At 38.3% G+C, this 27,153-nt stretch overlaps 1 protein-coding gene across 1 annotated transcript in view; it reads left to right on the top strand.

Annotated features, from left to right (window-relative positions):
- Positions 1–27,153, top strand: part of TRPC6 (transient receptor potential cation channel subfamily C member 6) — a 78,707-nt gene that overhangs the window by 36,019 nt on the left and 15,535 nt on the right. The window contains exons 2-6 of the mRNA XM_058825127.1: positions 11,362–12,136; positions 19,974–20,159; positions 22,039–22,203; positions 24,000–24,213; positions 25,951–26,178. Coding sequence (XP_058681110.1) covers positions 11,362–12,136; positions 19,974–20,159; positions 22,039–22,203; positions 24,000–24,213; positions 25,951–26,178 — 1,568 coding nt within the window. The remainder of the gene's footprint in view (positions 1–11,361; positions 12,137–19,973; positions 20,160–22,038; positions 22,204–23,999; positions 24,214–25,950; positions 26,179–27,153) is intronic.

The following is a 27,153-nucleotide window of genomic DNA, read 5'->3' as shown; positions in this document are numbered from 1 at the left end:
TTCCACGTCTCTCTGATAAATTGTGGCTTTACTCAGAGGAGCAGCACAAATGTAATTTTGTCTCTAGTATATCGATGTACCTTCCTGTTGCCTAATTTAATAATCTTTATCCATACTGAAGTTTACATAACAAAATGTCCATAAACATTCAGCTAAATTTTTACAACATCTATGTGATATGAATATTAAAACTATTGAGACTGGAATAGATTATAATAGCAGCTTTTGGAATGTGCTGTAGGCTATGCAAATACCTACAGACATGAGAATGGTTCAAGAAAACCTTTTCAGGTAGGCAGCTATATGCAATTATATATACTACTTGGCATACATATGATTCTATGTCTAAATATAGATATATATAAAAGAGGAAATTCAATCCCAGCAGTGGATTTTTGTGGGCTGAATTTGCCTAGTTGCCCCTTGAGCCTGTTGTTAGCTTTTATCACCTGTAGCATTGTGTGTCACATTGCACATACTAACTGCACAGTATGACAGAGCACCTCCTTTGCCTTGCTTTGGATCAGTAATCTGCTAATTTACTTCCTTCTCCCTTTTCTTCAGTTTTTTTTTTAGGGATAAGTTACAGGCTCTGCTAGAACTTGTTCCTGAAAAAAAAAATATACAAAAGGAAGGAGGATAGGCAGAATAAGTGATCAGCTTTCTCTCCAAGTGCTACTTAAAAACATGCCTATTTGTGGTCAAAATTGAGGAAGACATGGCAGAAGGAAAATGCACACTATAAAAAGGGTGATGTTGTGTCTCCAGATAGGTCTGAATGTATTGTTCTGTCAGTGCACTGCACATGTTCTCTAGATAGAGGGGGGGTGTGTAAATGGGTTTCTCATCTTCATCAGCTCCCAGCCAGCCTCTGGGATCCTCTGTAGCTCTTGATTAGTGGCTCTGTGGTGACTCAGAAATGTGAGCAAGAGAGCTGTGCATGAGCAGCCCTTGGGGCAGGAGTCAGAGCAGGGTGCTAGCTGCAGGCATCCTGTTTGTGAACTGCAACAGTGAGTGGACACAAGAGCATTCAATACTGAGAAAATAACCTGGCCCTTCTGGACTCATGTGTTTCAACCTGTTCTCTGTTTAGGATTCACTAAAACTAGAGATGCAGTGTCTTTCAGGTTTGCATTTTCCAATTTTTTCAGCTGAAGGTCCACTATTACGGGTCTAAATATGATTAATATGCCCAGGTTCTGTTTATCTGGTTGTGAAATGGGAAAGCACAACCCAGAGCTTGATAGAGAAAATCCACATGAAATTGTCTATTCTGCTTTTCCCTTGTCTTCTAAATCATCTGTCATCATCATAGATAGATCACTTCATGAGTGAATACAAAATGCTGGTTAAAAAAATATCCCCTTTATTTTGCATCATAACCTATTGTTTTGAGTAAGAGTTCACAGTAGGGTGATTCAACAAAGGGAAAATACAAGGGAAAATACATAGTTGTGTCTAAGTGACTACTGTAGACAGTAATCTTTGTGGTGCAGAGTGGTGTGAGAATCAAATCTTCTCTCCTCACTTCCTGCCAGCGATTCCTGTCCTCACTCTGCCTCCTACCAGGGGATGGCACAAGGGTTCACATCTGTGTGATAATCTGGGTTGGAGAGCTGGGCTTAGAGTAAGCATTTTTTTCTGGAGAGGTAGGGGGAGAAGAGGAGTTTGCTTATTTCAGAAATGTTAATTTTCATTTAGATAGCTCCTTGCTTGGGGTCAGCCTGGAGGTATCCCAGCACTTCTGTCAGGACACTGAGTGACATGCTGCAACAGTAACCATGAGCAGCCGAAGCCGAGCAGAAGGTTTGGAGTGTTTCTGCAAGGATGCACATGAAACAGCATCCTGACCTAATTTATGAAGCAGTTAGCAAAACTGCTGCACTGTATAAAATATGGCAGTATACAGGAATTAACCTGTTTAGTTGAATAGAAATTAGGCTTTATCCTTTTGAAATTAAAAAAAAAAAAAGAAATTCAGTTTGTCCCTCCATCTCTGTGGGATCAACATTTTGTGTAAAAAGAGTTGGAGAATAAAACACTGAACCTTGTCTTTAGTTTATTGTTTAAAAGATATTTTCTCTTTAAGAATCTCAGCATTTCCAACAGTTGAGGGCCCGCATCAAGTTGCTTGTATATAATAGAAGTTTGCTTTGTTTGTATCCAGTTTTAGCATTGGTACAAGTATCCACACTCTATTTAGAGTACTTTTATTTATAACCAGTGGGACAGGGCACTAAAGCATGTGCTACACAGAAGTACAATGTTCCATGAGATATAAGAGAAGTGGATTTTGCTTTTATTTGATTTCTTGTCACTTCATTCCTGAGGAACTCTGAAAGTAACAAGGGCTATGGTGTTCATGTCTGCTATTTCACTGCTAATGTAATAAATAATGTTCTGTTTATAGAGGCATGTTTGTCATATACAGACAGCTGTGTTTGTGTTACAGCTGCTATATTGATAGTGATCCTTCTAACTGAACAAAGTTTTAACCTCATTTAAAAAAAAAAAAAATATGACCTGTTAGCTTCAGTGATCTGGTCTACAAATCATCAGAGTAGTCTTATGATAGTAATAGTGATAAGAGAGTAATGGAAATTTCAATGGTGACTCTAATATGAACTGGATGTACTTTTTCAGGGGGCTCGTATCTAAATAAACAAATGGTTCTTAAATTGCCATGTCAGATAAAGTCAGACCTGGAATTCTTAAATTGCTAACTGCAGTGGCTTATTAAGACAGAAAGATGTCTCTTGGTGGAGAGGAGAAGCTGGCTTGGGGCAAGCAGGCACCTGGCAATTGTTTGTCCACAGTGATCTTCCTGACAGTCATCTCTCAGTGAGGTGAGTAATGAAAGCCATAACTCACCAGAGCTGCTGGCAGGCAGCTGCACTGTACAGTACTGATAGCTCTGCAAAAGGTGTGCCTTGAAATGGACAGAAGGCACTTGAGCAGAAAATGGAGTTTCTGAAAGGGGAGGTGGCTTCAGGGCTAACAGGAGGAACCTCAACAAGGACTGTCAGCTGCAGTGACAAAGGTAGGCATGGCCAGGTTACTGGGGAGTGAGCAAGGCACAAGACGTTGCATTTTACAAAACATGCAAGCTCAGATAGACCTACATACTTTGTTTAAGCCCCAAATACAAAGCCATATAGAAACCTTCAGAAATTTAGAATTATTTGCTTAAGACTGTAGGAATACAGAATTTAACATATCCCTTGGCATATGCAAGTGAAATACCTCTATAAACATGTGACAGTGAAGACTGTGATGTACTTCAGGTATTCATATAAAAGCCACAAATTAGCTAAGTAGCCAGCTGATAAAACTATGCTAAAGTCATGCTTTATATTTCATGTCTTCTAATTTTCCTTTTTATCCCCAGTCCAGAGGATAAAATGCACACTTTAGTTTGAATTGTTATGACTCTTTGATCTTTGTTTTACTATTCTTTAACAAGTGAACTTTGGATGGTCTTGTCTCCAGAAGGGCAAGAGTATGTAACTAACTTACAGAGTAGGCACCAAGAGGAACTTCCTGAAAATCATGTAAGGAATGTGGAATTCTGTATTTTTTATTAGACACTGGGTATAGAGGAGAACAGTGGTGTTATCAAGTGCCAAGCTTAATAAAGTGTTTCATCTGGTGGGCACACACCAGTATTCTTTGCCACCTTCTGTAATAAACAGTGCAGAAAAATAAACATTTCCTCTCTTAAAAAAACCGCAGAGCTGAGGTTGCACATTGATCAAATAAGCTGTGAAAATAGGCAATTGAACTCTAATTAAACTGTATTTTAAAGGGTGAATGCATTCAACATTTTTTTACAGTTGAGGAAAAATGTTTGAGCAGGTGTTACACAGAGAGGAACTGGTTTTGCAGATGTAGTTAGACATCATTCTGAGTAAGATCAGCCACTGGAAAGTAGGAATTCAGTTTTTCAGTAATGACACTAAAATTAGGCTTTAAAAATTGTATTTAGCATTTATTGTCAAATATTTTCAGCAGCCAGAATGAAATTATCATTATGCTCAGGTGCATCTCAGTCTTCAGACCTGCACAATCCAGATCCATAGAAGTCTTTTAAACCTTAAAATGATAGTAATCCTCAAAGGAAAGGATGATATCTTTTGACAATCCATACTTAGCGGTCTCAACCCATTTCTTCATGTCATCTGCCTTGCCTCACTGTCCTAGGCTGACCCTGAGGGTAGCTCAGCTGGAGTGTCAGAGCATGGTGCTAGTAACACCAGGGTTATGGATTTATTCCTCATATGGGCTGTTTACATCAGAGCTGGACTCAGTAGTCCTCGTGGGTCCCTTCCAATTCAGAATATTCAGTGAATCTGTTTGCTTCGCTTTGCAATTGTGATGTATAAAAGCCTCTGGGCTGGTAAAGCACTCTCTTTTTTTTTTTATCTTGGGGAAGAATTTAAATCTCACACCCCTCTTTAGAAGCTTCAAGCAATCTGAGTGCTATAATCTTTTGTGTGTTGTTGCTGATAAATCTGTAAGCTGACTCGGTTACAGCTTTCCAGGCTACTTTTTCTCCTTAGGCCGTTTTTATTCAGACATTGTTTTCCCAACCATTTCCCTAAATGCTTCTGTTTACTTGTCATTCCCATTTCTGTGGTTGGAAGCTACTTCATCAATAATAAACCATTGGTTTATTACTCAACTAAGGGTAAAAATTAGGCTTAATGAATGACAAATGAAATAAGGAGCCTGAGAACTGGTTGTTTGCCTTATGTAGGGTGCTTTCTCTCCATTAGCCATTAGCCACTAAACTACTTTTCAGGAGAGAAAGAAAAACCTTTTGTTATTTCCTGAAGAAAGTGTTTGTCAGACTGTTACCCTTCCAGGTTCACAAACTGTGACTGATGAAACACACTCTAAAACATAATTGTTTTTAACTGCTTCTGTACAAAAGCATTTGCACAACATAATCAATCAACTTGGGGAAAACACTTCTCAGCAGTCTGTAAACAAGAAAGCTTTGACAGTCCAGGTCTAAGAAAGACCTCTGGGACAGTTGCAGAAGGCAAATCAGTTTTCACCAAAATTTCAAATAAAAGTCTTAAAGATTTTCTATTTCATACTGTATGTTACATGTACATCTTCTGATAAAAACCCCACAAGAGTAAAAATACTCTTTCTTGTACCTTTCATTTGCTACAAAATTAAATACTTAGGGTTGTTCATTGTGCGGTTTTCTTACTTCTAAGACAGTCACTGTCACTGATTATTTGTAAGCTTTATAGTACATGTCCACAGGTGGTTTTGTCTTGTTATTTAAGGTGTTTTTAAGCCCAAGCTCACTTACAATTCACCACCAGCTCCCAGGGGTTATGGAGGAACCTTGGACCCTCATGCTGGGGATGGAAACTTGGGTTTTCCTTTGGATGGAAAACCCAAGTTTTTTCAGATACTTGTTTCAAGACATTTACCATCTTTATGTTTAGAATTTCAATTTAATCTAAATTTCTACAACCTGTCATTTTCTGTGCTTTAGCTTGGTATCATTTAGAGGTCCACACCCTTTGTTTGTCGAAGCTCCCATCCTATCTCTAGTTAGATGGAGTTTATATTATTTAATCTTATATACGCTGCTATTATTTTAGGTATAGCAATATATAAGTTTATAAAATATATTTGACAGATTATATATAATATTATGTTATATGGTACATATATTTTTTTTATATAGAAGTATTCTAAACGATAGAAGAAAGTAGAAGAACAGAAAAAAAGCAGAAGAACAGAACATCCAAATCCAAATAATTCGATAGTTTCAAGCTAATTTATTATTGGGTGTTTGGTGCTGATCATTTTGTTCGCTATTACTTCCTATCTGATCTTGTAGCTAATTGCTAATTATTGACAGTTTACCAATAGCATAAGATAATGAAATTTGAAAATTACTGATTTAGTTTAGCTTTTTTCTTCTCTTTGGAAAAATAAGCTCACGGCCTTCAAAGTTTTCTGGAAGCTTCCCCACAGAGCTGATTCAGAAATGGTTACTAATGGTTTCAACCTTGTTTGAGCTGTGTACTTGACTTTGAACAAGCAGTGGAAACTATTGTCACAGTGATTGGACAATTTTCAGAATTCTTGAGCTTCACAAGACTGAGGCGTTTGTGATTAAACCAGTGTGTCAACACAACTTTCTCCACTTAGTTTGCTCTGAGAGCATTTGTGTCTATGCCTTTTTTTTTTCTTTAGGATGCTGCCAGTAGTGTCAGCCTCCTTTTTTCCTTGTTGTGCTTCCAGCCTGTAGATTTGCATTCCTGGCAATGTACACGAGTACACATTTATTTTGTTCTCATGAGAACAGCAGGCTTTATGTCTGGTTTTATATTCATATATGCAGGTCAGGGACTTCAGTGCAGTCTCTTACTAAAGCATGGTCCTGAGGATAGTAGCAAAGTTGGATTTTTTGAGTTTAATTTGTTCTAATTTCTTGAGAAAGCCAGTCTTCTTCTAAAGGTTAAAATCTTCTGAAGGAAAGCCAAGCCTCAAGTTTAAATGCATTAACAGATTACTCTTATAAGGTAGTTTTAAAGTATTATAAGCTCTTTTAAGTGAGTAAAGGAAGATGAGGACTCTAATCTGTCAATTCCATATACCAGCTTGTTCAACTTCTAGCAGATATTGCAGAATTTCTTACAAAACATTTTACTTTGGATTCTTATGCTGTGGATACTCGCAGTTGTTTCCCATGGCCAAACTTTCCCAGCTTCACAACTCTTTGTAATGACAGTTCATATCCTCAAAGGGAGTTGAGGGTCAAAATCAGATCTTTCAGCATAGTTCTTTCACTTCATAAATCTGAGACTCATTGTCTGAGACCTGATTAAGGAAAGTCAACAAAGGCAGAATTCTGCCTCACAAGAGAATCCATAGTGCCTAAATGATTTCTTGGATGTACTGCACCAAAAAAGGTGCCTAATCATTTGACTACAAACACTTGACACAAGAGATTCCTAAACTATTTTAAGTTTAGGAAGGTGTAATCAAGAAGAGTTTTGTTCTGAGACTTAACCTCATAGATGTAGCAGGAAATGAGAGGAGCTTAATTTCACTCAGCACGGTGAATGTTGAGAGGAGATATGATTGCTGTGAGTTCGTGTTTTGCAGGTGACACTGTAGGGAAAAGTGATACTTAGTTTGAGTGAAATAGATCTAAGTTGGTGATTTTGAAATTTAGGCTGAAAATTAAGTCAATGTTTCTGAGTACTACAGCAGGGAAATTCAAGACCAGTCATTCCATGTGATTAGTAACTGACAATAAAATTTCAGCAAGACAGCAATTTCCTTCAAGACAGTCTGATATTTTAATGGGAATTGTTTGAGGTGATACCTGTACTTGTAAGGGACTTTACTCCATCATCCTTCTGTGGTCTATATTCCTGTTAAATTCTATGCATTAAAGGAGGCCTCTCACCTAATCTGCTGGGATTCTCTTTGAAACAATGGAAAAATATAGGTTCTCCACTTATAGAGTAGGTAGGAGAAATGTCTGTCCTTTATCTACAGAGAAGATAAAAATGACAAATTTATCCTAGAATTCTACTGATCATATGGTGGAAGTGAAATGAGTGGAGTACTATCCTGTATAATTCACAAATCAATCTTACTGTGCTTCAAGTGGAAGATATGGTAGAGACTGTGTGACCTTTGTTGCTCTCTTGCATTTAATTTCTAATATTGTAGAACCCCTTTCCTGTAATATGAGATCAAAAATGATGACAGTATTCCAGCCTTGATCATACTGGTTCTTCAGTTCTAAGGAGTAATGAGTATGGTACTTTAGACTGCATTTCTCCAAAGTACATTGGGGAAATATCTTGCAACTAACAGTCACAGTCTGAGAAGGATGAGGTTTCAAGTGGCTTTGTGGCCAGTACTATGACACAAGCATCTATTTAAGAAAAAATGAACTGGAATGAACTTATTGAGTGTAAAATAAATGTAAGAACATCAGACTAAAACAAGACTGAACATACCCTTCTGGATTGCAAAATTCCTTTCCCTGTGCTTGGAGGCAATCAAGTCTTATACTTTTCTAAACAAACTCCTGAAGTAATGTTTACTTCTCTGTCTAGTCAAGCAGAAATAATAAAAAAGAAAATTCAGCTTTCTGTGTTGCAATTAAACATACTTATAGCCTTGTGCTACAAGAACCAGTTTTAATGACAGATCCTTAAATTTAATTAACTGTAATTGCAAATGGACAAACCAGGACAATAATTTCATACATATGAAATGCATTGATGCATGAGAAATTGGTTACATTGAGATTCTAGAGATCTGCATCAGACATGTGGTACAGGCCAGCAAACAATAAAAATATATTTTATTTCATTCTATAATAAGTTCTAATTCAGTTGATGAGCTACTGTATAAGGAATGTATATATTTAATATCCCATTTAAGCAATGATTTTCTTCTAAATGCAGGCAAGGAAAGAGGAAGTGGTACTAGACAAAGACACTAATTCAAAGTATTCTTCACTGCAATGATTACCCTGTGCTTTGATAAACCATACTGAATGTATTGCTAGAATAGAAATAGAACCTCTTTCCTTTATTTGAAAGATGGAAGAGGAAGTGTTTAATGAACAGCAATTTTTGGCTGTGGGCTGTGTCAGTTCACCAACACAGACTGATTATGCTGGTGGACCCAGTGACAAAGGACCCAGGTGAGGCTGAGGTACTCAGTACTTCCTTTGCCTGTTTTAAACATTAAGATCTGTCCCCACAAGCATTATATTGGATCAGTTAATCACCCCAGACTGCTGAAGCTGATGGATCTCAGGAAAAAATAATGACCAAGATTCTGCTGAAAGTCTATTTCCTTGTTTAAGGATTAAATACTAGCAAAATAATTTTATACTGGGTTAGTTTTGCAGGCCACATAAAGATACATATTTTATATCAATGATGTTGTTATTGACAATTTAACTAATATTTTAGTCTCTATTGAACATGTCTTTGTTATTTGGAAGAAGTTTAAAAAATATGTTCCAATTTTTTTATGGGTTGAATTTTTTATCTGTCTATAATCTGTTGAGAGGAGGATTAAGTTGGACATCAGGAAGAATTTCTTCATGGAAAGGGTTGTTAAGGAAAGGAGTGCACAGGGAGGTGGTGCAATCACTTGGTGCTTGATACTTAGTGCTTTGGTCAGGTTGACAAAGTAGTGATGAGTTAAAGGTTGTACTTGATGATCTAGGAGGTCTATTCCAACCTAAATGATTCTGTCCTTCTGTGAAATAACTTCAGTATAAATTATTTAAATTATGTTCAACAGCAATTGATTGCTGCACTGAAGAAAGAAGCAGTTCAAGATAGATAGTGAACTACTGCATTTAAATAATCAGTTTACTCAAAACTGAGAAGCCAGTGTGGAGCTAAGAAAGTTGGAAAACTTGGTGCACTAAAAAAAAAGGTAGAGAGCAACCTTGCCATGATTTCTCCCTCTGCACCCTTGGATGCCAGGTCTCAGGACTTTGCGTCTTGTTGGTTAAATTGAAGCCCAGGTCAGTTTGCCTTAAATGTAGGTAATGCCTCACACTGCTAAGGACCTTCTCTGGTACAAAAGAACAAATCAATAAAAAATGTATATGAAAACTTTGCCCTGCTTTTCAGACTTTCTACAAATGTGATGTCACAGGAACACACTGCACTGTGAAAATACAGCAAGTTACAAACTTCAACATATACACAGGAAAACTAGGATAAATATGAAATAAAGTTTCTATAGCTTTTTTTCAGAGCTACATTTCTTAGTTCATGGGATTCACATTTATCACTAGGAAAAAGTTTGCTTTTGAAATGAATTTAAACATAAAAGTAAACGTTTCTTTGCTTGATTTAAATATTTTGTGCTTCCCTACTAGCAATTCTGAATAACTATTAACAATATCAAATAATGAAACTAATAATTATAGTTAATAGTTACTGTTGTCAGTTGTGATATATTCTCCATTCCATACCTATTATTATCGTGCAGAAAAATGGTCCTTTTATATTTAAGACTTTCACAGTTCCAAGTATTGCCAGTGCTGCAGAAGACTGTATCTCTAGAACAGAGAGGGCAAGAAGCAGAAAGGAAATTTATACTAAAGCTAAATCTAAACAACCTAGAATAAATTATACCTTTTAATGTTACTTTTTGTGAAGAAATTTTGAATCACAAAGGACTAATTTTTTTTACTGAAACTTAAATTCATATTTGTTAACATTTAATGAATAAAATATTGCCTATGGTTATTTTTTGTGGGAAATACTGAATGTAGTAAAGTGTATTTGAGCATATGTATGTAAAGAATAATTAAGCTATTATTCAATGAAGAAAAAAGATGAAGTTGTGGGGAATATAAAGTAGTTTAGCAAGGTAACTCTAGAAGAGAAAATTATTTGCAATTTAATTTATATTGAAGATTGGAATCTTAATAGGCTGAAAAAATAAGATTGAATTAGTGAATTAGATTTCCTTCTTTTAACAAGAATATAGCACATTTTGTAACATTTCTTAGAAAACTTAAGTTTGCCATGTTCACTTTATAATAATGACTAAATAATTATTAATGATGTATTTAATAATTATGGTTGGAAATGGCTGAGGATTTCAGTAGTAGCAGACTGGACAACATTTCAGGGCTGTCATGAATCAAGAATTAGCAGGATTTGTTGGCAAGCCCCTGAGTGAAGGAATAAATATCATATCAAGATTATGAACTGCAATAATGAAAAGAATGGTGGAGATGGGATGTAAGAGATGCCATACAATGTATTTAATGTGCTTTTATCTTGTCCAGATTCAGTTAATGCCTGAGCACTCCATTATAGATGTGAGAAAATCATCAGCAGGGTGAAGAGTAGAAACCAGAGCCAAGATATAAGTTAGATGGTTGCTGAAATAGAGAGAGTAAGAACAAGGGAAGTCAGCCTGACTGCTTTTGTGAAGCAGAAGGGAGTTTAGACATTTTCCATCTTTGTGTGCCCTGTTATCCTGAGCAATCCCTCATTTCCCATCCCATAACTGCTGACTCCTCTCACACTGTGGCGTATTTTCACTCTGAGATGGGAGGACAAAATAAGGGAAAAAAGTGTAGTTTTAGATGATGATTGATGACAGCTTTTTCTTCTTGTTCAAATAAAATGTAGCTGACTACTGATTCTCAGGTTTTGTAGTAACAGTAGTTACAAAATGCATCAAAGGCAGGGTTTCTGGTGTCCCTGCTGCATTCAAAATACACAGCAGATAAAGAACCAGAATATTTTTACTAATTATGATTCAAAATGCCCTTGCATAAAGAAGAACTAACAATTTAATTTCTCTGTGTGCTCACAGCCGGGGCAACGAGAACAGGCTGGCCCTGCGGCGACAGACCATCCTGCGGGAGAAGGGCAGGAGGCAGGCCAGCCGGGGGCCGGCCTACATGTTCAATGACCGCTCCACCAGCCTTTCCCTGGAGGAGGAGCGCTTCCTGGACGCCGCTGAGTATGGCAACATCCCGGTGGTTCGCAAAATGCTGGAGGAATGTCCCTCGCTCAACGTCAACTGCGTGGACTACATGGGGCAGAACGCCCTGCAGCTGGCGGTGGCCAACGAGCACCTGGAGATCACTGAGCTGCTGCTGAAGAAGGAGAACCTGGCCCGGGTGGGGGACGCCTTGCTGCTGGCCATTAGCAAGGGCTACGTTCGCATAGTGGAGGCCATCCTGAGCCACCCCGCGTTCGCCGAGGGCAAGAGGCTGGCCCTGAGTCCCAGCCAGTCGGAGCTGCAGCACGACGACTTCTACGCGTACGACGAGGACGGCACGCGGTTCTCGCACGACGTGACGCCCATCATCCTGGCGGCTCACTGCCACGAGTACGAGATCGTGCACACCCTGCTGCGCAAGGGAGCGCGCATCGACAGGCCGCACGACTACTTCTGCAAGTGCAGCGAGTGCAACCAGAAACAGAAGCATGACTCTTTCAGCCATTCTAGGTCCAGGATCAATGCCTACAAAGGTCTGGCCAGCCCTGCCTACCTGTCTTTGTCCAGTGAGGACCCGGTCATGACTGCCTTAGAGCTCAGCAATGAGCTGGCCGTGCTTGCCAACATTGAAAAAGAGTTCAAGGTGAGTAGAGGGACACTGATTCTGGCAGACACGGAACTGCAAACTTTATCCTTCATAAATCAGCAGTATAATGTGGGAAACCACACAGTTTTTTACTGAGTGGAAGATTTAAATCTTAGTGAATGTCTTACTGCCATGTGCCGATTGTAATTCATGCTGCTTATGTAGAATGTGCCAATGAACTAATTTTCTACTTCCTACCAGGCAGGAGAGTGAAGGAGGCCCTTCAAACCCATGGCTGAAGCTGGTCTAGGGCAGGGGAAAGAGGAGTCTAAAGTGGTACATTTTAGTCACTTATGTCAGATAAGTTGCGTGATTCTATCAAACCCTCATGCATTCTCTTTAGTTTCTTGTATTTGGACTTGAAGCTTTCATACTTACAGTGTATTGCATTCCTTCATGAGGAGAATTCTAAGTAGATGTCCTCCTTTTTTAATGTGCTATTCTAGTACTTCTGTTCACTTCTTCCTCTTTCTTACTTTTTTGTACTTAGTTATATGTAAACTGTGTAGAGTTAAAAGGCTTTTTCAGTGTTAAATAGAAATTTTTTTATTTCATAAATGGATGTTTTTGAAAAAAAATATTAGTAGTTGAGACTCTTGAAGCATGAGTTAAGGAGTAGGAATATAAGGTTTTATCTGTCAGTAAATGTGAAGTCAGGCCTTGTGCAAACATTGCCAATGTTATTTATGACCTGGGTTAGCTAAAATCATCTAGTGTGCGTTTGCCTCATGGGACCCTGTCAAAAGCAGATGCTCCTGTGACAGAGCTCTATGTATAGACTTCACTAGCAGGAGATCAACGTCCTTCCAAAGCTGTTACAGAATAATTTCCAACATTGTGTTAGCAAGTGTTTGAAGTTATCATGATCAATATTTAACAATAATCTTGGCAGTGGTACAGTTCACAAAATTGTGAACTGTCTCTACTCAGCCAACCTGAGCTGAGGTGCTGCAGTTCTGAATGAATTCCCCTGGACTTGTGCTCATAGGTGGCACCAGTCTATTATAAGAAGCTGAAATATTTATTGGAGAGGGAAAATGAGGAAGAAGAATGTATAAGGTGATCTTAAAAACAGCACCTGAACTGCTGAAATTGGAGGGAAGGAGAAAAAAACAAAATGCTGAGAGGACCATTTGAGACTATTGCAGAGAATGAATATCTGCCCCCTGAAGTCCCTGGCAGAAACCTTTAAGACCTCAGTGGGCTGAGATTTCATCCACTGATTTCCTGTGCAGTTCAGTGAAGAGTATTGAAACCACATACTTTTTTCTCTTCAGCAGCTGCTGATGGCAACAAAAGGACTTGATTAACTTAAAGCAGAGTAAATTTAGAACAGAGCTAAAACCCATTTTTCATAAACCATAAGTGCAGCCTGTTAAGTTTACAGCTATGTTGAGATAAATAGCATGTCTGATTTGTAGGAACTGCATAGATCCCTTTACCACAGTTGGAGTGACACAAGCTAAGATTATTATAAAGATAAATAAACTCATCATCTGGTGCAGCCAAAAAGAGGTGTCCTTCAATGTATGCTAGAGAACACAATCAGTGAGATGAGTGGGAGGACAGTACCAGGCAGAGAATGGAGCTCACAGGTGAGAACCCAAGTAGGCTGGGTCACAGAAAAAGCTTCTGCTGCCAGCTCTGAAGTGCCATGAGGAGGTCCTTCTTTGGTGACTTCTGTTTTTCCAGTTCCTCTTTTGTCTCAGTTGCTCTCTGTAAAATGAGAGCTTCACTTCTAGTGTAATGTTGTACAAAGAATTTTGGATACTGTCCCTCAGCAAAACAGGAGATTAGAGACAAAGCAGCTCCATGCTGCTGGGCATTAATCATCCAGGCTCTGCTGGGAGTATGAATACTCTTTGGATAGAGTGGAGTAGAATAGGAACACTGAGGAGCACAAGGCAACAAGGAAATTTAACTCTCCAATAATTTAAGGTTTCACCAGGAGCTGGCAGCTGGCAACATGAGGTCTTTTGGGAATGTTTTTATAGATACTAAAACCATGTAGGGATTCTGGATAAATATTAAAGACTGTGAAGTACATTTATGACTGAATTTATGAGAGCTGACATTTACGATATTGATAAGTAGTGATATTTACAATATCTAGACAGGCCAGAGATTTGACTGCAAAATACCCTGCCTTAAGTTCAGTGGAGGCAGTACAAGTGTGTAAAAGTTACAAGAAATGGAGGCTGTCAGCTCTGATGAGTCTGGGCTTGTTTGCTCTCCTGCAAGTTTATATCCCTGGTTGCAGCAATTGATCTAAAAAAAAATGTTACCCTTGCTTAATTTCAGGAGTTTTCTACAATCATTTGAAGAGTGTGGTCACTGCATAAAAGTGTGGGCTTGGCAAAAAATGCTTAACGTGTGTTAGTGTAATCTAAACAAGTATATTTTTAATGCATAGGTTATGGCGCTGGACATGGCAAATCTTTAGCTCCACCTAGGGTTAGCCTGAGCCATGTAAAATATTTCAAATCTTACCTAAATTAAAACTGAGCTTTCTGGTTACACACCACTTTAGGTCACCTGTTTTATAGTGCTGATAGGGTATTGTAGCAGGGAAACTTTCAAGTGGTTGCCTACAGCAGCCAGTGACACAGATAATTTCCAGGTCTTGATAATTTCCAGGTCTTCCTCAGAGGCAATCGGAAGGATCAGTGCCAAACTGTGATGCTGGTTGTTTTATGACTGTCCTATAAACTGCTTCTCTCTTCTAACATTAGAGAGAACACTGGCCATGAAACTGTGATTCACACAAAATAGGAAATGCCACAGTCAGGAGAAACCATTATTCTCTGGAATAAACCCCTTTCTTTCTACAAACCTATGCAGTAGTGTTATCCAGCATTACATGCATTTTGCATTTTGTTGCAGGTATTAAAAGTGTTGCAGTATTTAATAGTGTTTTGGAGAAAAATACTTTATGAGGCATAAAATCAGAAAAAAGTAGATTACTTCTGAAGGCAGAATAACTGGACAGATGTGTAAATCACAGTGTAGAAATATTTCTGTACCAAATAAATAGGTAATTCAAGCTTCCTAAGTAATTCTGAGATCTTCAGGTCTTTCTGAAGACCATTTAATTTAGTTTTGTGTCATAGAACCATAGAATGGTTTAGGTTATAAATTACTTTAAAGATGATTTAGTACCAACCCCACTGCCAGGGCAGGGAACCTTCCATTAGATCAGGTTACTCAGACCCCCATCCAACCTGGTCCTGAACATCTCCAGGGATACAAAGTACTCTAAGGACAACCTATTCCAGTGCCTTACCACTATTTTTGCCTAATATGTAGTCTAAACCTATGCTCCTTCAGCTTAAGGACATTGGCGCTGGTCCTGTCCTGCCAGGCCTTTTTCTGAAGTCCCTCTCCAGCTCTCTTGGAGCCCCTTTAGGTACTGGAAGGTCCTGTAAGGTCGCGCTGGAGCCTCATCTTCTCCAGGCTTAGCAGCCTCAGCTCTCTCAGCCTGTCTGCATGGGAGAGGTGCTCCAGCCCTCTGATTGTCTTCGTTGGCCTCCTCTGGACCTGCTCCAACAAGTCAACCTCTTTTTTATGTTGGGGACTCCAGAGCTGATGCAGCCCTGCAGGTGGGGTCGGAGCAGAGCAGAGGGGCAGAATCCCCTCCCTGGCACTGCTGCCCACCACTGGATGCAGCCCAGGACACAGTTGACTCTTCAGGCTGCAGTCTGACATTGCTGCCTCCACAATACTCCCAGTCCTGCTTCCCGTGGTTTTTCTTGATCTGTTCCCTGCCCAGCCCATGCTTGCACTTGGGATTGCCTCAGCACATGTGCAGGACATGGCTTAGTGTGCAGCTTTACAAAGTTTGATATTATAGCGAATATTTTTATTTTTGGAGATGGTGTTCATGTTTTCTGTCATCTCAGTGGTTTGCCCACCTAAGAGCTAATATATTTACTATACACATAAAGATGTAGATGATACATGACAAAGGTTGTCTTGCAGAGAGATGTGACCTGAAGTTTTGAGAGGGACAGTTGTGGCCCAGTGCTGTTCAAAATAGATAAGATTAGCATTTGTTAAAAAGTCCACTGCAACTATAATGGCAACTGACTGATGAAATAGAAAATGTGTTTTTAAGTTAAACATAGATATATTACTGTTTGCTGTACAGTAATCCCCCTAATAAAATCATCCGAATTTGCTTTTCTGATGAGAGGCAAAATTCAGTTCAACCCTCTCAAAATCTAATTTTCTAGGGGTTTTTTTTGGTTTTTTGTTTTTTTTTTTGTTTTATTTGTGGTTTTTTTTGTTGTTGTTGTTGTTGGGTTTTTTTTGTTTTGTTTTTTTTTTTTTCATTTATACAACCCCCATTACAGAAATGGGGCCCCCATCTTCACTACAGCTGTTATCAGCTTTCCTAAAGAAAAGTAACATTACTTGTTAGAGAAGGAGGGAAGCACTGAAGGCATAAGGGCCTCTTTTGAAAGGGAAGTAATGTATTTAGGTATCTACTGTGACACCTAAATTCAACATGACATCCCACTTTGAAATCCTAAGTTCTAGTATAGCAGTATCCATATTTCTGATCTTGTCCTCTGCAGTTCACTTAGCAGAGCCAGGACATGGTTTGGAGCACTGCTCCATCCCATCCATGTCGTCCTGCATGCTGAGAGCATTCTAATCCCAGGCGCAGTCTGGGAGACAGCAGGAGCCTGTGTCTGGTCACAGGGAACCATGTGAAAAAAGTCTCTTTCTTTGGGAGATACAGCTGTAGTGTTGCTCTCCTGGCTGTGCTCTCCTGTGCATGGTCAGAGGTAAAGCAGGCCATGGTCAGCTGAGGTTTTCAGAGTGACAAGAGCCTGCTTGCTCCCTTACTTGGCACCCCAAGACAGTCTGGCATGTTTAGGGCAGGTGACTCCTCTCAGCAGTGCTACTCACACTCCTCTGCCACCAGCATTGTTCCCTAGCTCCTCATCCCCCGCTGTGCTGCGTCACCTCCTTCTGCAGGTGGGAGCAGCTGGTACTGCTCCCTCATCCTTGGGAAGAAATTTGTGAAATTTGGCACAATTTATTTTTTTCCTAAACTGCTGAGGAGCTCTGAGCCAGTGTTGTCACATGCAGAGAATGAAGCACACATGCTTTGCTGAATAATTCAGTGCTGATTCTTTTTAGAGGCTCCAACTGTAACTTAGTTTCTAACTACCATCTGAAGTTTCTCAGGAATCGGGTTTTTTTAAATCACTACTTTTACAACATGTAGTAAAGGAGAACTCATTATCCCTGCCTTTGTCCATTTTTGAAAATAAATTAAGCCAAATAAATTGCCCCACTCCCTTGGCTCACATAAATGGTAGGAGACATGTGGGACCCCGGGGAGGGGGACCTTTTTTTGTGTATATACAGAGACACATTGAAAAGTGCATCAATCATTTTTGCTGTCATTTCATTTTTTGTTCTGCCTTCAGCTGACTTTGCCTGTGACACAGCAGAGGAGGAGGCAGTGATGGGCAATGCTCAATTTCCCAGTTGAGCAGTTGTTTGCCATAACCTGACTGCTGAGAACTTTTCATCTTGGCTTCCACCACTGGTCACAGCTGTGGCAGTATTTCATGGGAGGGGGCAGTGTTTTCTTGCATTTGCAGAGGAGAAAATAAACTGGTGGATTTTATGGATGAATTTACAGGATTCTAATACATACTGTAGTAGTGTACAAACTTAAATTCAGAAGGGATAATTCCCCTGTAGAGTAATGGTCTCCTCATGTACAGTCTTGAAACTCCATGTCTGGTGTAAGTCACTTAAGCTGGAAAATACTTATGGAGAGTGTGTATGAGTGTGGAGGTATGTACGAATCTTCTACCAGAAAAAATACAGATACTAATGTATTACAATGCTTTATAAGTTCTTATGAAGGCCAAATTATACTTTTCGTATGTTTACTGAAAGTTACTTGGTTTTTTATATTGGTACTCAAGGGTCAAATATCAGTTTGGAAGAGTTAGTACCTAATCACAGGTGGGTAGTTGCCTCTGTGTTTCTACTTTGTCTGTGAATTTGAAATGGCTAATTTTCCTTTCATTTGGAAGAGAAAATTAATGTGTTAAAAATACAGAATAGTGAATCTTAGATTCTGCAGAAAAATGAAAGCCAAACAGAAGGTGAAATATTACTCTCAAAAAAGTCTTTCTGTAGTGTCAGAAGTCAGGATTTTGGTTAAAATCTCCTGTTATTTAATGAATGGAGAGAAAACAAATAATGCAATAATACATTATTCAGAATGACAGGAAGTTATTACTTTTAGTATTTAACTTCTGTTGTCTTTGTAGATAAATGGCATTGAAGTGCCTTTTGCTCTTCTAAGAGATCTGAGTTACCTTGTTTATGTTATATTATTAAAAAAATAAATCACTAGCAGTTTTATGTAGATGTCTGTAAATATTTGTCTGTGAATGTTTGCATCCATCTAAGCAAAGTGCAGTGTGAAACTTGGATGCAATCCTTTAATATATCCAAGTAATAAACTGCTATTGTAGTGTTGTGGGTAATAAAGCACGAAGATGCATGAAGTACACCCTTAGCAAAGAAATTAGGGTATCCTGTATGCTCCTTCTCTTCTAGGATGAAGTATTGGATGCATTAGATGGCAGTTAGTATGAAGGAAGTATTTAAAGAGAAGGGGCTAACTCAAGACTAAGGGTGGAAGAAGGGGAGATACCGCGAAGAAGAGATTGGAAGAGGGTGAAATGTGTCTGTGTAATAAAGCACTTGTAGAAAATTACTTTGAACATGCCACAGAGACTACATGAGCAGTCCTGCATGCTGTGAGGTGGTGGGAGGTTTCTTCCATTCTTTCATTTAGGAAAAAATTCTACAGTAATTTCATCTTTTTGAGACATTAAAATGAGCAGAAATCAAAAAATAGCAGAAGTTTTTGACACGTGTGTGACTAAATCTCTTGAGAGATTTTTTTTTTAGCTTTAGACACACATCTGTACCTAATTCCCAGCTATGTCCAACTTTTATGATCCAAACACAGCTGCATGTAAGGAGTGTTTAATGAACTGCAGATTGCAATGATCAAAATACCGTTTTCTGTTTTGAATTCTGTCTTTTGGAAAACAGTGCCCAAGGACAACACTGTTAGCTAAAGCAAAAAGCAACTGAAGCTGCAGTTGCAGAGCAACATTTCGGCCCTTGTGCTGAAGTCTCCTGAGAGGTCCTTGAGCTAGAGCAGGGCTGCAGTCAGAGATGTGGTGTCACCACACAAGCTCTACCACTGGTAGCAGTGTTGTGGAGAACAGCAATCAAACCTTGTGTTTGCAAGCTAGAATAGATGTTGGAAAAGGGGAAAGACAAAGTTTACAAGAATAATTCTAGGCATTAGAAATTTCAGTATATTTATGCATTTCGGAAGAAGGTTGGGAATTTCTTTAGATGTATTCTGCGTAGGATGCTCATCTTGGCCAATTGAAATCTCGATGGTGCAATTTTCTACATCTTTTCTAAACTTCTGCAACAGTGGATAGAAAAATTTCCCCTCTGCTATACATCTCAACTTGAACTGGTCATTAAAATGTGTCATACGATGTTGCTGAAAGTGTTTTGGTTTTCTTTTCTTACTTTAATTTCCTCTAAAGCATGTCTAGACGAGTGACTCAGGTGTGAAAATTGATAATGTAGATGTACAAGACAACCAAGGTGAGATGAACTCCATTCCTTGAACATTTAGGGGAAAAAAAGCATAACAAGATGCAAAGAAGCTATTCACATTCACAGAGGTGTATGTGGAATGTAGAGTTGCTTCTCTCATGTTGGATCTAAACACCAAGATTTTTTTCTTTCTGCTTCTCTTTTCTAGAATGATTACAAGAAACTGTCTATGCAATGCAAAGATTTTGTAGTTGGACTGCTTGATTTGTGCAGAAATACAGAAGAAGTGGAAGCCATTCTGAATGGTGATGTGGAGATGAGCCATAATAATGGAGAGCATGGTCGTCCCAGCCTCAGCCGCTTAAAACTTGCAATCAAGTATGAAGTTAAAAAAGTAAGCAATTCTGTTGATCAAAGAGGCATGTCATGATGGTGGTATAAAATTATCCTTTTGTTAAATTTTATGTTTTGGTAGCCTTTGACACTGAAATGAATGTTTGGGCCCTTTGGGCACAGTGGTTTTAACAATCTAAAGAGTCCTTGCTTGCAATGTAAACAAGAAGCAGATATTTAAGTGAATACTGCTCACAATGAGCATGAGAGCAGATTACTCTAAAACAATGTGTAGCTATATGCAAAAATTTTTGATATACATTTTAATTTTAAATCTCTTTTTTAAAGAAAAAATATGGAAAAGTTTTGCACTACTTCTGAAGCCTGGAAAAATGCAAGATCTAATAAAAGCTAAAAACAATGCATCAGACCTAGTGCACTACATGAGTAGTGACATGAGTATCGATACTGATTTTTGTCAAGCTGTTGTGCCTTGCTCAGGAATTTGAGAAAACCTGGAAAAATTACATGTCTCACAGAAACTGTGTTTGTGTCTGTGCAGAGGGATCAGAGGAACAACCTAGGAATATTAGAACTGTGGTTCTGAGTTCAGGAGAAAGCAGGCTTTAGGCAATGCCAGCTACAGGAATTATTGTCCCTTCTTTGGCTTGCTTTTATTTCTGCTGAACAATACTCTGTTCTCCATCTGAACAGTGCTCAGTGAAACCAGCTGAGTTTGTAACTGCATAAACATTGGAATTTCCCAGGAAACTTGTCTTGGATAATATAGGTTGTAAAATTCTAGGTGACTTGTGTCAACCAGGGAGAAATGATTTGTGCAGTGAAGTTTGTAAGACCAAAGATCAAGGAGACACAGATAAAAGGTGTACTTCAAAAGCATGTTACCCTAAATTTTTACAGAAATTGAGTTCCTGTGCCTGGGGGACACACAGAGATTTATATGTGAGAGGTGTATTTATGTGTTCACGAAGGGAAGGAAAGACAAAAACCATTTTGGCTGAACCAGTATATGAGCACAACCTGCAAAACACTTCCAAGCTACAGTCACTAAAGAGATCTGAAGCAGCTGTTGAAGAGAACAGATTACATTGAGCTTGGGTACTTTATATTGTTTGAGTCTTGGTGCTTCTGCACATGTGAACTTTCTTGCAACACTTTCTCTTATCTCAATAAAGACATTTCTTGTCCCTTCAGCCAGTCATCTTTTAAGTATAGAGAAAGGACCTAGAAAAAAATACTACATTCAAATAAATTTTTATTTATTTATAGATTTGGATTTTAAAATGTACAGTGCACAAGAATCTACAGTTTTTTAACATCTACCTCTGTAAGATGCTTCTTTTACTGTCTAGAGGACACAAAGAGCCTTATAGGACAGACTTCTCAGTTTTGCAGTTTGTCCAAATGGTTCCAAGTTATAAGTAATCCTCATCTGATTTCCTGCAAATATGATAGCCATTTTCTCATGCCAGCTGAAAAAAATGGTATTTTCTGTGTAATTATGTGAAAATGGGATGTATTATTTCTTTCCTAAGTGAAGATTACGTAGCGATTTTTGCAGAACAGAAGATTCAAGGTGTTGGAATTTCTGAAGCAGTATAATTAAAATTATAAATGTCAGAAACATATAGAGTTTGCCCAGATAAATCAGCCTTAGATGAAATTAATAGTTTGTGATGGAACATAGTGTTAATAAATAAGTTTTTTAGTTCAAGTATTTCTTGCTGATGGCAACATGCATGTTTGCTGGGAGATTTAGCTTATCAAAATAGATTTTCTTATGCCCCTGTTAATGCTCCTTTGAGTTTAAGCTGCATTTTCACAATTCCAGCATTCTTAATCTGCTACCTATAGCTGTATTTTAAGAGAAGTTATTCTGAAAGCAGTATCATTTTTGTGCTCTTTTTTATTTTTATTAGTTTGTAGCACATCCAAACTGCCAGCAGCAGCTCCTCTCTATCTGGTACGAGAATCTGTCGGGTTTGCGGCAGCAGACGATGGCAGTGAAGTTTCTGGTTGTCCTCGCTGTTGCGGTCGGACTGCCCTTCCTCTCCATGGCCTATTGGATTGCTCCTTGCAGTAAGGTCAGCCTGGGAAGCCCTGTCAGGGCCTCCTAAGAACTCCCCAGCCTGTAAATTCCTGTATGGCAAAGACACACTTACACAGCACTTCAGAAACATGTTGTTTTAAAGCCAGGTTAGAGTGGAATGGCTGCAAGGTTGCACATTCAGGCAATTGTAATTAAGGCAAGTAAATGTGTTAATTGCAGTGTGAAGGAAACTAAGTTAAAATGGTCAACCAAGTGTTACATTGAGGAAATCCTGCTTTATAAACCAGTCAAACAGTTTTTCATTTAATTCTTGCCTTAGTAGGCATTTCAGAGGATACTCATTTTCCATTGATTCAGATGTAAGCTAAGCTCAGGCTGTGGGTTGATTCCAGTTGCTTCAAAGGAAATTTTCTTTTTCATTATCAAAAATAGCTCTATAAAAGTCAAGACACTGCTAGTATTCATCATATTTTGTGAGGTCTTCAAAGCAGTTGTACAACCTGTCCTGCATTCACTTGGAATACTCTGTCTGGGATTAGGTGCTACCAATATATCTGGTTTGGTTTATATATAGTATGGAAAACCTTTCTGATAAAGATGGGTTGCAGTTTTTGACCTCACTGAGCTTTTTGTTGAATCCCTGTTTCAGTTGGCCAGTATCCCTTTTGAGTGGACACTCATGGAAAATTTCCCTTGAAAGTATGTTAGAGGGACAAATCCTATAAGGATTATTCAACATGTTGCAGTACAAGATCCACAATTCTAGCAGATTAGACTCTGTAGCCTTTTATGTTTTGCCAATTTTTTTCATCTCTTTCAATCTAGACAATAAAAATGAGTTGCATTATTTTCACTTTTTAGTATTATGCCTAGGGGGTTTATGAAGAATTTTCTCTTAAAACGCCTTGAGATACAACACATTTCAGTAATTGAATTTTTGCTGTAGCACTGACTTACCTTGCTATTTTCCTTAAATGATTTATTTGTCATATACAAATGCGGTCAGTCTAAAATTAAAAAGTACTTTTCTGGAGCTGCCAACCTAAGTGGACAAGCTAAGACTTTTAATACTAATACAGGCACTCTCAAAAATAAAGAATTGCTAAAAGTTCAACCTCATGTGAGTTTGTGTGGAGCTTTCAGGTTTTAAAGTGTTGCGCTAAGCTATTTTTTAAGTTGTTCATAGTGATTACAAAGCTGAGAACTTTTCCTTTGTACAAGTCAGGAGGAAGTTAAGACTCTACAGAACTACAAATACAACTTTTTGAGATGTCACGACTTTTTTAAAAAAAGAAAATAAGTTGGGAAAACTGCACAATAACTGTGCTAAATTGAGTATCTCATCAGTCAGGAAAGGGAATTATTTTCTTCATAATTCACTCATAATGATAATGCTTTTAGTAAGTGTGTCAAAATCTTATTTTCTGTCTTGCCTTACAATGAAGCTAGCTAATATTAAAAAATTCAACAGCTGTAATAGATTTTTCTCTTGATTATCTGTAATAGACAATAATGACAAAAATAATTACAGTATTATTTCAAGTCACCGAGTTAAAATATATATTTTTTATTTTTCATTTCAGTTTCACTTTTAATCTATTGCTGATATCCTAACAGTGAAACTGATGGATTATTCCTCTGAAAATAGCAAATCAGTAGAAACTTGTAAAGATGACTGTGAACAGGGCATCACAGTATACAAACGTTTTCAGATATTTGTTGCTTTGTATTATTGAAATATATGATTATCTGTGTTACTGCTCTTTTTATATACATTTTATTTGGAATCAATCAGTGCAATAGCCTTGTGTTTGTTGATCTCTTTTGCAGCTGGGGAGGATAATGCGTGGCCCATTCATGAAGTTTGTAGCCCATGCAGCTTCTTTCACCATTTTTCTTGGTCTGCTTGTCATGAATGCAGCTGACAGGTTTGATGGCACCAAACTCCGACCCAATGAAACAACAGACAACGTAAAACAGCTTTTTAGGATGAAAACATCATGTTTCTCATGGATGGAGATGCTTATTATTTCTTGGGTAGTAGGTAAAAATTTTTGCTTAAGTTGCTATGATTACAAGTGAAGCTGAACCCAACTGAACCCTTTCCTTTTAACGTTTTGTGTAAAAATTGCAACAAAGGGAGTTTATTCAGCTGTCTGCATTCCCATGTGGGCCTTTTGTTTTTTATTAGATGGCAGCAGGATTCAGGTGTCTAGTTGATCACAAACATACAGACTAAGTATTTAGGTGAAATCTATATTATCTGAAGATTAATTAATTCAGTTTTATGAATATCAAAGCAAAGTGTCTATCAGTTTTTGGGGTGGTTGAGTCTCGGTGTGAATTTCCAGGAGGAAAGATTTTTACGTGATGAGACAAGATTAATTTGTGTCCAATTGTCTCTTAATCTCTTATTTTGCAAGCATGCCTGCAGAACTAATAGTGTTTAGCTGAATATATTAGTGACAAAAGAGAAGAATATAGATCCCAGAAGATTCAGTGGTTTATTTTTTCCATCCCGACACAGGAATTAAATGAGTTCTATGAACAATACTCTGAGCAGACCCATTCAACTTGGTGATGTAGAACTCTTCAGCATCAGAACTTGAGCATAGACCTTCCAAAATATATTCGCTGTCAGATTCTTACTTTCAAGTCTACTACCTTTTAGTCAGTAGGGTTTAGATGTCCAAGTATTTTAAGGAGCTGGTTGTTACTTATGCCTATAAAAAGGGAAAGCTAAATTCAAGCTATCCATTCAAGACCTTATGCATTTAAAGTATATTGCTTTTATGATCTCACTGTGATCAAAATTTGTATACCAACTGATTATAGCTTTAAAAGACCTTGGCAGTATTTATTTATTTATTTGTAAAGCTATTTATAAATTATTATAATTTTTTATTTTAGGAATAATATAGCACTTAGACTTTCAAAGTCTATAAACATCAATATTTTCATCTGGTAATAAAGAAATAAATCATAAATTCTCAATTTGAAGTTCTACTTTGCTAATTTAATCTATTTTTGTATCAGTGTCATGCATAAGACAGTTTATGAAAAATTGATTCATGCATACAGGATGTAACATTGACTGTAATTGACATTATTATTGTCCTTATCTCAAAAGTGCTTTCAATTTAGTAAGTGTAAAAATTAGTGACATTATTCCATTTAGTTATTAGCTCTTTAGAATTTTACTTCATAATTACATATTTTTTACCTTGAAAAGAAAAAAGGGTTTTCACAATGAAAAAAGCTGTCATAAGCTGATAATGTACTTCCACTTTATTACTAGTTAGGAATCAGACAGATACCTTTGTCCTATTGAAGAAGAATTAGGTCTGAGTCTTACTTTCATGATCATTTGTCACATATGTAAAAGAGATTGTAGCCAGGAAAATGGCAAATAAGAAATTTTGAGTTATGCTTTAGCTCTGCCACCATTGAATGTTCATGCCAGAGTATTTCTGCTCTTCTCATCTCATTCTGTGTCTGTAACAGATGGTAATACTCACATCCCATTCCTCTCTTGGAAAGCTTTTTTAGTTTTACAGGAAGAAGCAGTCTGAAAGATTGTTATTATTACTTAGATGAGAAAGAAGTCTCAGAATGTATATAAATTTGCAGGTCCAAGGATTTAATTTTGTGTTTGAACTCCCACTGATCAAAATAGTTTTGAATTTGACTGCCACCAAGAGCATGTCCTATATATAATAAAAATATTAAACAAGCATGAGGAATAAAGAACACACTGTTTTCTCTGTTCTCTCTTATACAGGCATGATATGGTCTGAATGTAAAGAAATTTGGTCCCAAGGTCCAAAGGAATACCTGTTTGAGTTATGGAATATGCTTGATTTTGGTATGTTAGCAATTTTTGCAGCATCATTTATAGCAAGGTTTATGGCGTTTTGGCATGCATCCAGAGCCCAGAACATCGTTGATGCAAATATGAAAGATCTGACAAGTCCAACACTGGAGCCCAACATAAAATACTACACCTTGGGTGAGTTGATGGCACAATTATTGGGCCAAAACAAACTGATTTTCTTTTAATTAGTCTCCAATTCCATAGTTTCACAATGTGAAGAAATTCCCACTGCTTCTCTTCTTTATCTTTATGGCAAGTTGAACGTGAGCCAGCAGTGCCCTGGCAGCCAGGAGGGCCAGCCCTGTCCTGGGGGCATCAGGCACAGCACGGCCAGCTGGGCAAGGGAGGGGATTGTCCTGCTCTGCTCTGGGCTGGGGCAGCCTTACCTGCAGTGCTGGGGGCAGTTCTGGGTGCCACCACATAAAAAAAAAACATTAAACTATGGGAGAGTGTCCAAAGGAGGGCAATGATGATGCTGAAGGGCCTTCAGGGGAAGTCATATGAAAAGCAGCTGAGGTCACTTGGTCTGTTCAGCGTGGAGGGGAGGAAACTGAAGGGAGACCTCATTTCTGTTACAGCTTCCTTGTGAGGGGAGGAGGAGGGGCAGGCACTGAGCTCTGCTCTGTGGTGAGCAGCGACAGGACCCGAGGGAACGGCCTGAAGCTGTGTCAGGGGAGGTTTGGGCTGGATATCAGGAAAAGGTTCTTCATCCAGAGGGTTTTTGGGCACTGGAAGAGGCTCCCCAGTGAAGTGGTCACAGCCTGACTGGGACCAAGAAGCATTTGGACAGCACTCTCAGGCACATGGTGTGACTGCTGGGGATGGTGCTGTGCACGTCCAGGAGTTGGACTTAATGATCCTGATGGGTCCCTTCTGACTCAGCATATTCTGTGTTTCTGTGATTCCACTATTGATCATAGCTCCCCTGTCTGCCTTGGTACATCTTTCTGTAGACTGTTCTAGACAGCACTGAAATGAACTAATATCAAAATAAATTCACTGTCACCCACCCCTTTTCTAGATAATTTTAATCTGTTCAGTTATACAATACTGTCCTGCCAACCAGTCTGTGGTGGTGCAGCTTTGAATGGAATGTATTGTAATGCAGGG

The sequence above is a fragment of the Ammospiza caudacuta genome, chromosome 2 (assembly GCF_027887145.1).
Source record: "Ammospiza caudacuta isolate bAmmCau1 chromosome 2, bAmmCau1.pri, whole genome shotgun sequence".
NCBI classification, from domain to species: Eukaryota; Metazoa; Chordata; class Aves; order Passeriformes; family Passerellidae; genus Ammospiza; species Ammospiza caudacuta.
Note: the sequence above shows the minus strand (reverse complement) of the source record. Positions and strands in the feature narration are given on the sequence as shown.